The 14,934-nt window shown below is 44.5% G+C and overlaps 1 protein-coding gene across 1 annotated transcript in view; it reads right to left on the bottom strand.

Annotated features, from left to right (window-relative positions):
• Positions 1 to 14,934, bottom strand: part of LOC127006410 (relaxin receptor 2-like) — a 147,676-nt gene that overhangs the window by 41,708 nt on the left and 91,034 nt on the right. Inside the window, exon 13 of the mRNA XM_050876364.1 lies at positions 14,347 to 14,439. Within this exon, the coding sequence (XP_050732321.1) occupies positions 14,347 to 14,439 (93 nt within the window). The remainder of the gene's footprint in view (positions 1 to 14,346; positions 14,440 to 14,934) is intronic.

Raw genomic sequence — 14,934 nt, 5'->3', positions numbered from 1 at the left:
GCTTTCTTGGATAAAGTGGAGTCTGAGGCCTGTACCAAGAGTCATGAAGGTCGAGCCGCGTACCCTCCCTTCGACAATGTAGGCACGGCCTCAGACCGTTCCTTCAATCCTTACCACAAGTCGCTCGGGAAGGTAAATGTGTAGCAGTCACCGCTGAGAACAGTCACCGCTGAGAGCCGTGTGCTCTCCCCCCCGGTGACTAAGATAATGGAGTGCGGCAGCACAAACTATGTATTTTGTTATTGTCGTCTCGTGTCTTGTCTGTCGTCGCTCTTTGTCTCTGTCTTGTCGCGTCTTCATTGTTTAACTTTTCGTGTACTCGTTTATCTTTGACTGTCCGTCCATGTCCTCTTGTTATCCACTTTTACACATTGTTCCACACATACACCAACACTTAAATGTTAACCTACACAGACAACATTCACACAAACGCATACACAAACAAACACCTATTCTATGTGCTGTGCTTGTCCTAATGACCTGTGTGATGTTTGCCCAATAACGTAACCATGACGGATATTGAGTTTCTCTATTCGGGAACCGATTAGCCCTTAGAACACTCGATACCACCAACAAATGCACATACACACACTGCAGCCTACTTTTAACCTACTAGATATAATACACGCACACACATATATACACACAGTGCTCTTCATGGATATATAATACCTCCATGGTGCTATTACAGCCATAATACTGTCCGTTTCATTCCGTCTGTCCACTCGTGAACGTAGATGTGGCTCCTGCACATTGTGAGTTTGTGATTGCGTTAAGATCATTTGAATGTTTGTGTATACAAAACATCCTCAAACCATCGTATATGAACCGCAAACAGAAGATTTGCATCGATAATATACCATACAAGGACACGAAGAAACAACTTTGTATATCAAACAGTATAGTATGATCATACTCGTACGATCTATAGCCTTTCAGATACTCACATTTCATCTCATTAAGGGATATAAAGCGACATACGACTCTGCAAGTGGCTATACATAAGGAATTTTTATGTTGTATGTATAAATAACATGGGTAGCCTAATATATTCGAAATAGCCTAGCATCGCAATCAACAGTTATTTATTATTTCACGTTTTTTTTTTTTTTCATTATTAATCGTTATTTGCATGCAGTAAATTATCAAGATGCCCTTTGTTTGCACTTGCAGAGCCAGATGTCTTAACTGAAATGAGAAAGAATTTGAAAACCCATAGATCGTTGGAGAATGTGAGCCACGAATGTTCCCGCCTGGCTGGTACCTCTGTGCTTTGAAGGTGCGTGCTGTTATTGTCAACAAGACAAACATATTCGCTGCAACTATAATATATGACTTTCCAATTAGGGAAAATGTTTTTTTCAGGTTGTTTTAACTGAACCGCAACTATTTGTCACGCCAAATTTGGAAAATAAACATATTTTTCCTCGAAGGTCTAAGGAAAGACACGGGGTAGACCGTGCCTTCCCTTCGTCTCTTCCGCAGACCCTCGTTCCAAAAATGCTAGTGACTATAGGTACGCACCGTCCTTCCCTTCGATCTTCGTCGCTAAACCTTCGTGACTCTTGGTACGGTCCTAAGGGTCTTCGTTTCATCAGCTCTCCACCTCTTACTGATAAGTCTTCTTCCTCCTAACTTCCGCCGCCATGTTGCCTCTCTTTCTATCTTCTATCGATATTTTCACGCTGACTGCTCTTCTGAACTTGCTAACTGCATGCCTCCCCCCCTCCCGCGGCCCCGCTGCACGCGACATTCTACTGGTTATGTGCCCAGCCTATGTAAAGTAGCTAATGTGACGCCGATTTTCAAAAAGGGAGACAGGTCAGCTGTTCCAAACTATCGCCCAATTAGCTTAACATCGGTTATAGGCAAGATGCTGGAGTCCATGATAGCCAGGAACATTCGGGAGCATCTAGAGAAACATTGCTTAATTCACGACTCGCAGCATGGGTTCACTAAAGGTAGGTCATGCCTCACCAATCTCTTGTCCTTCTACAATAAAGTATTTGAGGCGGTAGACAGAGATGAAAATTATCATGTAATATATCTTGATTTTAGTAAAGCATTTGACAAAGTTCCTCACCAACGACTGCATCTTAAATTACAGGCTCACGGAGTAGAGGGTAAAGTTTTGAACTGGGTCAAAGCGTGGCTTAGCAATAGGAAGCAAAAAATGCAAATCAACGGTAAAAGATATGACTGGGGATGTGTACCGAGTGGGGTCCCACAAGGTTCGGTATTAGGTCCACTTGTTTATTATTTATATCAATGACTTAGATACAGGAATTAGTAGTGATGTCAGCAAGTTTGCAGATGATACCAAGATCGGTAGAGTAATTGAGTCGGACCAGGACGCTAGTATTCTCCAGGATGAACTAAACAGATGTAGGGAAGTGCAGTATTCTGAGTGTAGGTAGAAACAACCCCTCTCATAACTATTGCTTAACCCTACAAGGTCCGAGGGTGGCCACAAATGGCCACCCCTCAGGCACTTCTATTAAAACGATACACTTTTTTTTTTATTATCAAGTGTAAAAGAAAAACAGTCCTACAGATAAACGCAGAGTAGGCTGGAGTAGGTAGGAAGACACCTACCGAACGGGCGCAAGCCACTCCCGGTGAGGTATATATGGGAGGTGGGAAGGGAGCTGAAGCCCTCCAAAGACCCTTCCCATGTCCTCACTAACCGTTTCCCTATTGTCTCACCAACACCGGAGAGTAGTTCAGCATGCTCTCTAAAGACAGATCCTCTCTTTATCCACACCACACTACATTCACACAACATATACACCTTTTCCCAAAATTAAAATTTCAAAATGGCGCACATACACCAAGCCTCGGAGTCCCCGCCTGGGGGGGGGGACCACAAATTCCCCCAAGGAGAACTCCCGTTCTGGCTGCCGACCTGAGAGGTGTCTTGATAACTCCTCGAATCTCTTTCTTCTCAATTTCTGCAACATTCGCGGTCTTCGCTCTAATTTTCATTCTGTGGAACATCATCTCTCCTCCTCTAAACCTCACCTTCTCTTCCTTACCGAACCACAGGTTTCTGAGGCTACTGACAGCAATCTCTACTCTGTTCCCTCCTACTATCTCTATCCTAAATTTCAATCCAAAGCTGGATGTTGCGCCTACGTGCGCAACGACATCACTTGCTCTCGTGCCCACAACCTTGACTCTTCTGAATTTTCCACCATCTGGCTCAGACTTCATTGTCATTCTATTACTAAATACATCTGTGCTGTTTATCTCTCACCTAACTCTACCAACTATGTAAAATTCTTTGACTATTTGAATTCTAAAGTGGAGCACATCTTGACCCACTCTCCCTTCGCTGAAATCTCCATCCTAGGAGATTTCAATGTTCACCACCAGCTTTGGCTTTCATCCTCTTTCACTGACCATCCTGGTGAACAAGCCTACAACTTTGCTATCCTCAACGACCTAGAGCAGTTGGTCCAGCACCCTACACGTATTCCCGACCGTCTTGGAGATCGGCCCAACATTCTAGACCTCTTCCTTACCTCAAACCCTTCTGCTTATTCTGTCAAACTGTTCTGTCCGTTGGGCTCCTCCGATCACAATCTTATTTCTGCATCCTGTCCTATCGCTCCTGTACACCCTCTGGACCCACCGAAGAGGCGATGCTTCTGGCATTTTGCTTCAGCTCGGTGGGACGACCTGAGGATGTACTTTTCCGATTTCCCGTGGAATGATTATTGCTTCCAGGATAGAGACCCCTCTGTGTGTGCTCAGCGCATCACAGAGGTGATTGTCTCTGGAATGGAGGTATACATTCCTCATTCTTTCTCTACTCCTCACGCTAAAAAGCCTTGGTTTAATCACGCTTGTTCTCGTGCTGTCAATGATAGAGAGGTAGCTCACAATAGGTACCAGAGCCTTCAAACTAATGCTTATTATGAACTTTACATTTCTGCCCGAAATCGTGCCAAATCTATTCTCCGACTAACCAAAAATTCTTTCATTAATAGAAAATGTCAAAACCTTGCTTTCTCTAACTCTTCCCGTGACTTCTGGCATCTAGCCAAAAACATCTCCTCCAACTTCACTTCATCATCTTTCCCTCCACTCCTCAGTCCTGACGGCAACACTGCCGTCTCATCTATCTCTAAGGCTGAACTCTTCTCTCAAACTTTTTCTAAAAACTCCACCCTGGACGATTCTGGGCATGTTCCTCCTACTCATCCCTCCTCTGACTCCTTTATGCCTGTTATAAAGATTCTTCAAAATGATGTTTTCTATGCCCTCTCTGGCCTCAATCCTCAGAAGGCTTATGGACCTGATGGAGTGCCTTCTATTGTCCTTAAAAACTGTGCCTCCGTGCTGTCACCCTGCCTGGTCAAACTCTTTCGCCTCTGCCTGTCAACATCTACCTTTCCTTCTTACTGGAAGTATGCCTTCATACAGCCTGTGCCTAAGAAGGGTGACCGCTCCAATCCCTCAAACTACCGTCCTATAGCTTTACTTTCTTGTCTATCTAAAGCTTTTGAATCAATCCTTAACCGGAAGATTCAAAAGCACTTTTCCAATTGTGACCTTCTATCTGATCGCCAGTATGTGTTCCGCAAGGGGCGTTCTACTGGTGATCTCCTAGCCTTCTTAACTGACTCTTGGTCATCCTCTCTTAGCCGTTTCGGTGAAACTTTTGCTATTGCGCTGGACATATCAAAAGCTTTTGATAGGGTCTGGCACAAATCTTTGCTTTCTAAACTACCTTCCTACGGTTTCTATCCTTCTCTCTGTACCTTTATCTCCAGTTTTCTTTCTGACCGTTCTATTTCTGCCGTGGTAGACGGTCACTGTTCTTCCCCTAAATCTATTAACAGTGGTGTCCCACAGGGTTCTGTCCTATCTCCCACTCTTTTCTGTTGTTCATTGATGATCTTTCCAAAACGAACTGTCCTATCCATTCCTACGCCGATGATTCCACTCTGCATTACTCAACTTCTTTTAATAGAAGACCCACCCTTCAGGAACTTAACGACTCAAGGCTGGAGGCTGCAGAACGCTTAGCCTCAGACCTTACTATTATTTCCGATTGGGGCAAGAAGAACCTGGTGTCCTTCAACGCCTCAAAAACACAGTTTCTCCACCTATCCACTCGACACAATCTTCCAAACAACTATCCCCTATTCTTTGACAACACCCAGCTATCACCTTCCTCAACACTAAACATCCTCGGTCTATCCTTAACTCAAAATCTCAACTGGAAACTTCATATCTCATCTCTTACTAAATCAGCTTCCTCGAGGCTGGGCGTTCTGTACCGTCTCCGCCAGTTCTTCTCCCCTGCACAGTTGCTGTCCATATACAGGGGCCTTGTCCACCCTCGTATGGAGTATGCATCTCATGTGTGGGGGGGCGCCACGCCCACAGCGCTTCTGGACAGAGTGGAGGCTAAGGCTCTTCGTCTCATCAGCTCTCCTCCTCATACTGATAGTCTTCTACCTCTTAAATTCCGCCGCAATGTTGCCTCTCTTTCTATCTTCTATCGATATTTCCACGCTGACTGCTCTTCTGAACTTGCTAACTGCATGCCTCCCCCCCTCCCGCGGCCCCGCTGCACTCGACTTTCTACTAACGCTCATCCCTATACTGTCCAAACCCCTTATGCAAGAGTTAACCAGCATCTTCACTATTTCATCCCTCACGCTGGTAAACTCTGGAACAATCTTCCTTCATCTGTATTTCCTCCTGCCTACGACTTGAACTCTTTCAAGAGGAGGGTATCAGGACACCTCTCCTCCTGTATTTGATCTTCCTTTCGGCCACCTCTTTTGTTTTACTTCAGGAGCAGCGAGTAGCGGGCTTTTTTTTTATTATTGTTTTCTTTTTTTGTTGCCCTTGAGCTGCCTCCTTTGTTGTAAAAAAAAAAAAAGAAAAGAAAATACCCTAGATTAGCATGTGATATCAATAAGAACCATATCCTCGTTATTTTGCTACACACGAAAATTTCGAGAAACCGACGCCAATCATTTTGAAACACAGTCGATACATTATGGAAAACTGCTGGCGACTGTCAGATGTACAATAACCTATACGATACGACGATACTATTACTGTTACAAGTATATATATATATATATATATATATATATATATATATATATATATATATATATATATATATATATATATATATATATATATATATATATATATATATATATATATATATATATATATATATATATATATATATACCTGTGTTGTATACTGCATGTTTTGCATTTTTTTGTTAATAAAGCTTTAGCCGATACACTAAACAGACCAACAAACAAACCGGCTGTGGTGAGTATAATGAAGGAAACCTAGGCTATATCCGTTCTTGGTGTAGCGTGCATTCTAGGTGCGTTCTAACGTTCTGCGTGTGTGTTGTCAACGGGCGGCCGGCAACACAAGATTGTAATTGATGATTGATTGATAGTTTATTGTTGCAAGTAAACAACAATAGAGAAGGGAGGAACATGCCATCCCAACCCCCAGGCAGTACAGTGTGATGGTACTGCCGCGAGCAAGAGGGACGTCGCACCTCAAACAATGTTTCGTCCACTAGCCTCTATATATTTTGATGCGCTATCCTTATCCCGAGGTGACGCCGCTGAAGCTGACGCGCCGCCACCTTGAATCTCACAACTTGCTCCACAAACCTCTTGCCCTGAATCACATAGAGTTGCGTTACACTTCAACATCCCCACCACCACCACCACCAACATCAACAACAACAACACTACGATAACTACTACCATCATCATACACCACCTCCACCACCATCATCATCACCACCACCTCCACCACCACCATCATCACCATCACCCCCCCCACCATCACCACCACCACCACCAACAACAACAACAACACTACCACCACCACCGCCACCACCACCACCATCATCACCACCACCACCATCATCATCACCACCACCTTCACCACCACCACCACCACCACCATCATCGCCACCACCACCACCACCACCAACAACAACAACACCACCATCACCATCAACACCATCACCACCACCACCACCACCATCATCACCACCTCCACCACTACCATCATCACCACTACCACCACCTCCATCATCACCACCACCACCACCACCATCACCACCACCACCATCATCATCACCACCACCACCACGACCACCACCACCATTATCATGCACCATCACCACCACCATCATCATCACTACCACCACCATCATCATCACCACCACCACCACCACCATCACCACCATCACCACCATCATCACCACCACCACCACCACCGTTTAGAACTACTCTCTGTTTCCGCTCAGAAAGCCAGTCCACAATCTAATTGTGAATGTTACCCGAGATACCGTGCGCCAATAGTTTGCTGAGCAATCGTTGGTGAGGGACCTTATCAAATGCCTTTTGAAAATCCAGATATATGATATCTACTGATCTGCTTTCATCGAACACCTCAAAAATATAATGAAAAAAATCAAGTAAGTTAGTTAAACACGAACGTTTACTACGGAAGCCATGTTGCGAATTATTTATTATATTATTTTCTTCGAAGAATTTCACCATATTGTCGCTAATGATAGTCTCCATTAACTACAAACAATCGATGTCAGGCTAATTAGTCGATAGTTTCCTGGATGAGACTTGTCCCCCTTTTTGAAAATTGGTATGACATTTGCAAGTTTCCAATCCGACGGAACTTTTCCAGCTGTTAAAGATTTATTGAATATGATGGAGAGCGATTTACAAATTTGATGTTTGATTTAGTTTAAGACCGTAGGGGAAGAGGAGGAAGAAGAGGAAGAGTAAGAAGAAGAGGAAGAGGAGGAGGAAGAGGAGGAAGAAGATGAGGAAGAGGATGAAGAAGAGGAAGAAGAAGAGGAAGAAGAAGAGGAGGAGGAGGAAGAAGAGGAAGAAGAGGAAGAGGAGGAAGAAGAGGAAGAGGAGGAAGAAGAATAAGAGGAAGAGGAAAAGGAAGAGGAAACATGGAAACTAGCAGGCAGCAGAAAGCCTGTTGGCTCTTAACTAGGCTGCCTGCGTTCAGTGATTTAATCAATCCGTTTGCCATAGGAGTGGCTTGCAGGGAAGGATTAAAACACTTGTGTATCTACTCTTGGGAACGTTCAGCTCACTCTCGATGCAGCAAAGTGGCGATCAATGCGTTTCTTGAAGGAGTTGATGGTCCCTGCGCTAACCACTTATGCAGGAAGGCTGTTCCAGTGGCGAACAACTCTATTCGAGAAATAACTCCTGCCGATGTCGGTATTGCATCGCTTTGCTTGAATTGTTTTTCCGATGTTTCTTGTTCTCAGGTTGGTTTGTAGCGTGAAGAGTTTGGAGTGATCAACGTTGCTGAGCTTGTTCAGGTACTTAAAGACTTGTATTATGTCTCCCCGCAGTCGTCTCTTTTCCAACGTGAAGAGGTTGAGTCGCTCGAGTAGCTCTTCATAGGGCTTCGTCCTCAGTGATGGTATCATCTTCGTGGCGCGGCGCTGTACTCTCTCAAGTAATTCAATGTCTTTCCTGTAATTAGGAGACCATAATTGCACGGCGTATTCCAGGTGGGGCCTTACCAGCGAATTATACAAGGATAACATAACTCCCGGCGTCTTGTATTCGAAGTTCCTCGCTCTTGCACAACATGTAGTGGTTTGCCACCCATGTGGTATGTGTGGTTGCTGTTTCTGGATCCGATATGCATTACTTTACATTTGGTAGTGTTGAAGGACATCTGCCATTCTTCTGACCACCGAGTGATCTGGTCCAGGTCTCTCTGGATAATTTCGCAGTCTGCCGTTGTGAGGGTCTTCCCACCCACCTTTGTGTCGTCGGCAAATTTTGAAAGATTGGATTTCAATCCTAGTTCTAGGTCGTTGATATATATGATGAAAAGTATGGGTCCCAGAACTGACCCCTGTGGCACTCCACTTGTGACCAGGAGCCACTCGGAGGCCTGTCCGTTGAGTACAACTCGTTGTTTTCTTCCAGTGAGCCAGTCCTTGATCCACGCTGTCAGATTGCCTCCTAATCCTGCCGACTTGAGTTTCTTGAGGAGTCTTTCGTGTGGCACTTTGTCAAAGGCTTTCTGAAAGTCTAGATATATAGCATCGCTGGGGATATGAATATCCCAGTTTTCATAGATACCTTGGAAGAAGTCCAATAAATTGGTTAAGCATGAGCGCTTGTTCCTGAAACCGTGCTGAGCATCGGAAATTATGTTGTTGTCTTCAAGGAATCTAACGAGTTTGTCTCTGATGATCTTCTCGAGGATTTTTCCCGCCACAGAGGTCAGGCTGATTGGTCTGTAGTTTAAGGCCACACTTTTGTCTCCATTTTTGTAGATCGGAGTTACATTCGCTTGTTTCCAGTCTTTTGGGACTTTGTTTTGTTGTAGTGACAGATTGTAGATGGTGGTGAGTGGCTTGAGGATTTGCTGCTTGAGTTCCTTGAGCAGCCTGGGTGACAAGTCGTCGGGTCCGGTGGACTTGTTTGTCTCGAGTTTGTCTAGGTACTTTTTCACATCCCGTTCGTCGATTGTGCCAATTTCTAGGGGAGTGATTCCCATCGGTGGGGTAGGGCTCTCGGGTACGGACTGGGTATTCTCGATCGTGAACACAGACGCGAAGTTTCTGTTTAGGATTTTGACCATTTGTCTACTGTCCTGTGTTAGTACGTCACTTTCATCTTTTAAGGGACCGATATTGCTCTTTGTCTTCTTTTTGGTTCTTATATACGTGAAGAACTTTTTCGGGTTGGACTTGGCTTCGCGTGCAATTTGCTTTTCATAGTCGCGTTTACGCTGGCGAATGAGAGTTCTGCTAGCTCTGAGGCTTTGATGGTACTGTTCGCGTGCCTCGTCAGTGCCGTTTTCCTTGAGCAAGTTGTATTTTCTCTTCTTTAAATTAATCACCCGTCGAACCTGGGTAGTCATCCATGGTGGGCCTGTGGCATTATTTGTTATCCTTGTCTTCATGGGAACAGTTGTTCTTTCTACCTCCAGGAGTTTGGTCTTGAAGCCATTCCACGCTCCGTCCACAGGAGTGTAGGTAATGGGTTCCCAAGTTGTCTGGGTTAGCAGCTCACGAGCGGAATTAAAATTGGCTCTTTTGTTGTCTGGAATCTTGGACGTGTTTTCGGTGAGTTCATGGTCTATTCTGATCTTTAGGCGGATTAGGTGATGGTCGCAACCATCCAGTTTTTCGCCGACTTGACATTCACGTGTGAGATCTGAATCACTCACGAGTACTAGGTCTAATAAGTTATTTCCCTTGTCGGTTGGGTAACAATCTGAGTAAGAAAAGTGAATCTAACATTTCGAGCAATCTGTTACCCTCCCGATCTCCAATCATTGTGGTCCAGTCAATGTTGGCACAGTTAAAGTCCCCGATAATGACTGATTGTTTGTTTTGCGTTACGGTGTGGATTTCTTCGTACAGCGCTTCGTCGTCCGCTTCTTGTTGCTTTGGAGGTCTGTAAACGGTTCCAATCGTTATTTTGTTGTGCTTGCTAGTCTCCACTTCAACATATACAGTGCCATGTTTCTCAGAGTCTTCTTTGTTTATTTCCACGGCAGGGTATTTGTTCTTGACGTAACAGATAAAACCTCCTCCTTTCTTATGAAGTCTGTTTTTGTAGAAGCTCTCGTATCCCGGAATTGAGAATTCGGTCATTAGGTGGTCAGAGGTGGCCCACGTTTCGGTGATGGCAATCACGTCCGGACTTTCTACCTCAACGTAGGCAAGTAACTCATCCCGTTTGGGTATTAAGCTCCGCGCGTTGGTGTATAGGACACAAATGTCCTTCTTGACTTCAGTGCTTCGAGGCACAGTAGTCCGGTGTCTGCGTGTGTTTTCTGTTGGGGGCGTTGGTGTATGATGGGCGGGCTCTACTGGTTGGTTGTTTACGATACTTTGGTACCTCCTCGTTAAGCAGCCTACCAAGCCGGAGGCCGGAGCCGGAGGAGGAAGAGGAGGAGGAGGAAGAAGAGGAGGAGGAAGAGGAAGAGGAAGAGGAGGAAGAAGAGGAAGAGGAGGAAGAAGAGGAAGAGGAGGAAGAAGAGGAAGAGGAGGAAGAAGAGGAAGAAGAGGAGGAAGAGGAGGAAGAAGAGGAGGAAGAATAGTAGGAAGAGGAGGAAGAAGAGGAAGCGGAGGAAGAGGAAGAGGAGGAAGAAGAGGAAGAGGAAGAGGAGGAGGAAGAGGAGGAAGAAGAATAAGAGGAAGTGGAAAAGGAAGAGGAGGAAAAAGAAGAGGAGAAGGAATAAGAGGAGGAATAAGAGGAGGAGGAAGAAGAGGAGGAAGAGGAAGAGGACGAAGAAGAGGAAGAGGAGGAAGAAAAGGAAGAGGAGGAAGAAGAGGAAGAGGAGGAAGAAGAGGAAGAGGAGGAAGAGGAGGAAGAAGAGGAAGAGGAGGAAGAAGAGGAAGAGGAGGAAGAAGAGGATGAAGAGGAGGAAGAAGAGTAGGAAGAGGAGGAAGAAGAGGAAGAGGAGGAAGATGAGGAAGAGGAGGAAGAAGAAGAGGAAAAAGAGGAAGAGGAGGAAGAAGAGGAAGAGGAGGAAGAAGAAGAAGAAGAAGAAGAAGAAGAAGAAGAAGAGGAAGAAGAGGAGGAAGAGGAAGAAGAAGAGGAAGAGGAGGAAGAGGAGGAAGGAGAGGAAGAGGAGGGAGAAAAGGAAGAGGAGGAAGAAGAGGAAGAGTAGGAAGAAGAGGAAGAGAAGGAAGAGAAGGAAGAAGAGGAAGAGTAGGAAGAAGAGGAAGAGTAGGAGGAAGAAGAGGAAGAGGACGAAGATGAGGAAGAAGAGGAAGAGAAGGAAGAGAAGGAAGAAGAGGAAGAAGAAGAAGAAGAAGAAGAGGAAAAAGAAGAAGAAGAGAAAGAAGAAGAGGAAGAAGAAGACGAAGAGGAAGAAGAAGAAGAAGAGGAAGAAGAGGAAGAGGAAGAGGAAGAAGAAGAGGAAGAAGAAAAAGAAGAGGAAGAGGAAATGAAAGAAGAAAAGGAAGAAGAAGAAGAGGAAGAAAATTAACAGCGAGGTATTCATAAATGATGCGTGTGTACGATATTTGTTTTGCGAGTGGAGATGTATTTATTCTTCCTCCAAACCTGAGACAAGCGACAGAGGGAGGGAGGGAAGGAGGGAGGAAGGTAGGTAGGAAGGGAGGGAGGGAGGGAGGGAGGGAAAGAGAGTTGCCTCCGTTTATACCCTTTTTTACTTTCCACTAGCTTCTTTTCACTCATTATTTACTATTGTTTTACACTATTGATTCGGTACCAGTACTTAGTGTTGATGAGCGTTACCGTTGTTCAGAAAAATGAGTACAATGCTAGGTGTTACGAGCGCGAAAATTTGAAAACGTCGGAGCTTATAGCGTTAAATGACACTCTCATAAGCAGGTCTGAGTGCGAGAGAGGTTTAGGGGTCTAAATGAGCTCTGTCTCAGGATCTCCGTCCAAGGGCACAATGCATTCAAGCTAGAAATCGATCAAATAGGGTACTGGGATTTATTTCAAGGAGCGTAAGCAACAAAAGCGCCGAAGTCTTCCTCAAACTATATTTAGCATTAGTTAGACCTCATCTTGACTATGCGGTTCAGTTCTGGTCACCTTACTATAGAATGGATATCAAAATGTTTGAATCGGTGCAGAGGAGGAGGATTAAGATGATTCAGGGGTTGAGAAAGGCGAAGGGTGCGTGGAGACATGATCGAGGTTTATAAATGGATGGGCTTTAATTAATAAGGGGGATATTCATAAGGTTTTGTTGGTAAGAGAGCCGGGTAGGACACGAAGTAATGGGTTTAAACTGGATAAATTCAGATTCAACAGGGACATAGGCAAACATTGGTTTACTAACAGGGTGGTGGATGAGTGGAATAGGCTTAGCAGTCATGTGGTGAGTGCCAATACAATTGTCACATTCAAAAATATATTAGATAAATTCATGGACAGCGATATTAGGTGGGGTTAGATACACGGGAGCTTAGGTTCAAAGGAGCTGCCTTGTACAGGCCTACCAGCCTTTTGCAGACTCCTACGTCCTTATGTTCTTATGTTCTTATCCCTATACTGTCCAAACCCCTTATGCAAGAGTTAACCAGTATCTTCACTCTTTGATCCCTCACGCTGGTAAACTCTGGAACAATCTTCCTTCATCTGTATTTCCTCCTGCCTACTACTTGAACTCTTTCAAGAGGAGGGTATCAGGACATCTCTCCTCCCAAAATTGACCTTTCTTTCGGCCACCTCATTGGATTCTTTTTAGAGCAGTGAGTAGAGGGCTTTTTTTAATGTTTCCTTTTTTTGTGCCCTTGAGCTGTCTCCTTTCTTATAAAATAAATAAATAAAGCCACTTACACAAATTATAAATATACTATAAGAGTAAAGTAAAATATAGTAAAACAAATAGAATAAACACTCACTTTGTTGAACTACTGTTTGCCACATCCTTCCCTCCTTTCCCTCACTCATCTCTTCATGATATCTTCCCTTCTTTGTCCTCTCCTCTCCTCTCCCTTCTTACCCATCACGTGTCTTCACCCTTCCCTCTAGTCTCAGTCCAACGTCTGTCCTTCCTCTGTTTCATATAATTCCATTTGCCCCTTCCCATTTTCTATCTCCTGCCATTTTCGTAATTTTATTATTTACCGTTTTCCTCTACCCCCACAAACTTTCCTTCAGAGGTCGTCGTGGGGGAACAAATTATAACCAGAGAATTGTTGCCAAAGTTAGTGAAAAATGCCAACAATAGCTCTCTCTCTCTCTCTCTCTCTCTCTCTCTCTCTCTCTCTCTCTCTCTCTCTTCATCACACTAGTTTTGAACACGCTTCTCTTCCTTCTTCCTTTTCCCTTTTACAACCCTTCCGGCATTCCCTTTTTGCTCCTCCCATTCCCCACGAATCCACTCCACGCATTTTCTCTCCCTTCCTTTTTCCCATATCTCTCCTTAATTTTTTTTACGTTCATTCAGTTCCCCATTTCCCTCTGTCCCTATCCAGGTTTCCCTTACCCCCTTTCTGTTTCCCTCTCTTCCAGTCCCCCATCCTCCTCTCGTCCTCCATTTCCCCTCCACACTATTGCTCCTCCTTTCGTTCAGTTATCCACGCACTGTTTGCTTGCTAATTTGTACGCAGCATTCCAATTAGTACTCATATGAAAAACTGGATATATTGAGCAGGTATAGAAAATGTCAAGTTTAGGACCGATAAACACTTTCAATATTGGCAGTAGATCGTCTTTATGCCGCAGCTTATTTTTTGGGTAGATTTTTTTTTTTTTATGAGTGCTAACAGGAATTGTGCGTACGAGTTGGCTAACACATCCTCTCCACTCCCATCCACTTGCAACCACTTACACGTGGGTGAGGTTGGCGGTGCGGGACTCGTGGTGGAGTTCGGTGGAGATGTTGGCCAGCAGCTCCGAACTCAGCTCCAGATTGTCCATCCACCTGGGGAGCCGAGAACAGGTGTGTGGAAGGGAAAGTGCGGGAGGGTAATAAAAGGTGTTGGGAAAGGAAGGTGTGAAGGGTTAAACATGTCTGTGGAAGGGAAGGGGTGGAAAGGTAAGAAAAGGAGTTGGAAAGGGAAGGTGTAGAAGGGTTAAAACATGTGTGTGGAAGGGAATGGGTGAAAGGGTAAGGAGAGGTGTGGGAAAGGGAAGGTGTGAAAGGTAAGGTGCGAGAAAGGAAATAAGGAAATGTGCTAAAAGGCTGTCAGGTGTGGAAGGGTTAGGAATTCCTTGGGTGATGGTCTCTGGGCCGTTCATTGGCTGTTGTTTACTAGATCTAACCTGCGGCAAATTCTGTTAGCCGTGACATAGTCTACTATCTCTCGCTTTTTAATACCTGTGTCAACACTGTTAGTATATAAATGTAGTTATTCTTATAATCGCTCTTCCTTATGGCTATTTATTAGTGTATTACCCACAAATAATGGAAATATAT

The sequence above is a fragment of the Eriocheir sinensis genome, chromosome 32, assembly GCF_024679095.1.
Source record: "Eriocheir sinensis breed Jianghai 21 chromosome 32, ASM2467909v1, whole genome shotgun sequence".
In the NCBI taxonomy this organism is placed as follows: Eukaryota; Metazoa; Arthropoda; class Malacostraca; order Decapoda; family Varunidae; genus Eriocheir; species Eriocheir sinensis.
This window is presented reverse-complemented; position numbering and strand designations above follow the sequence as displayed.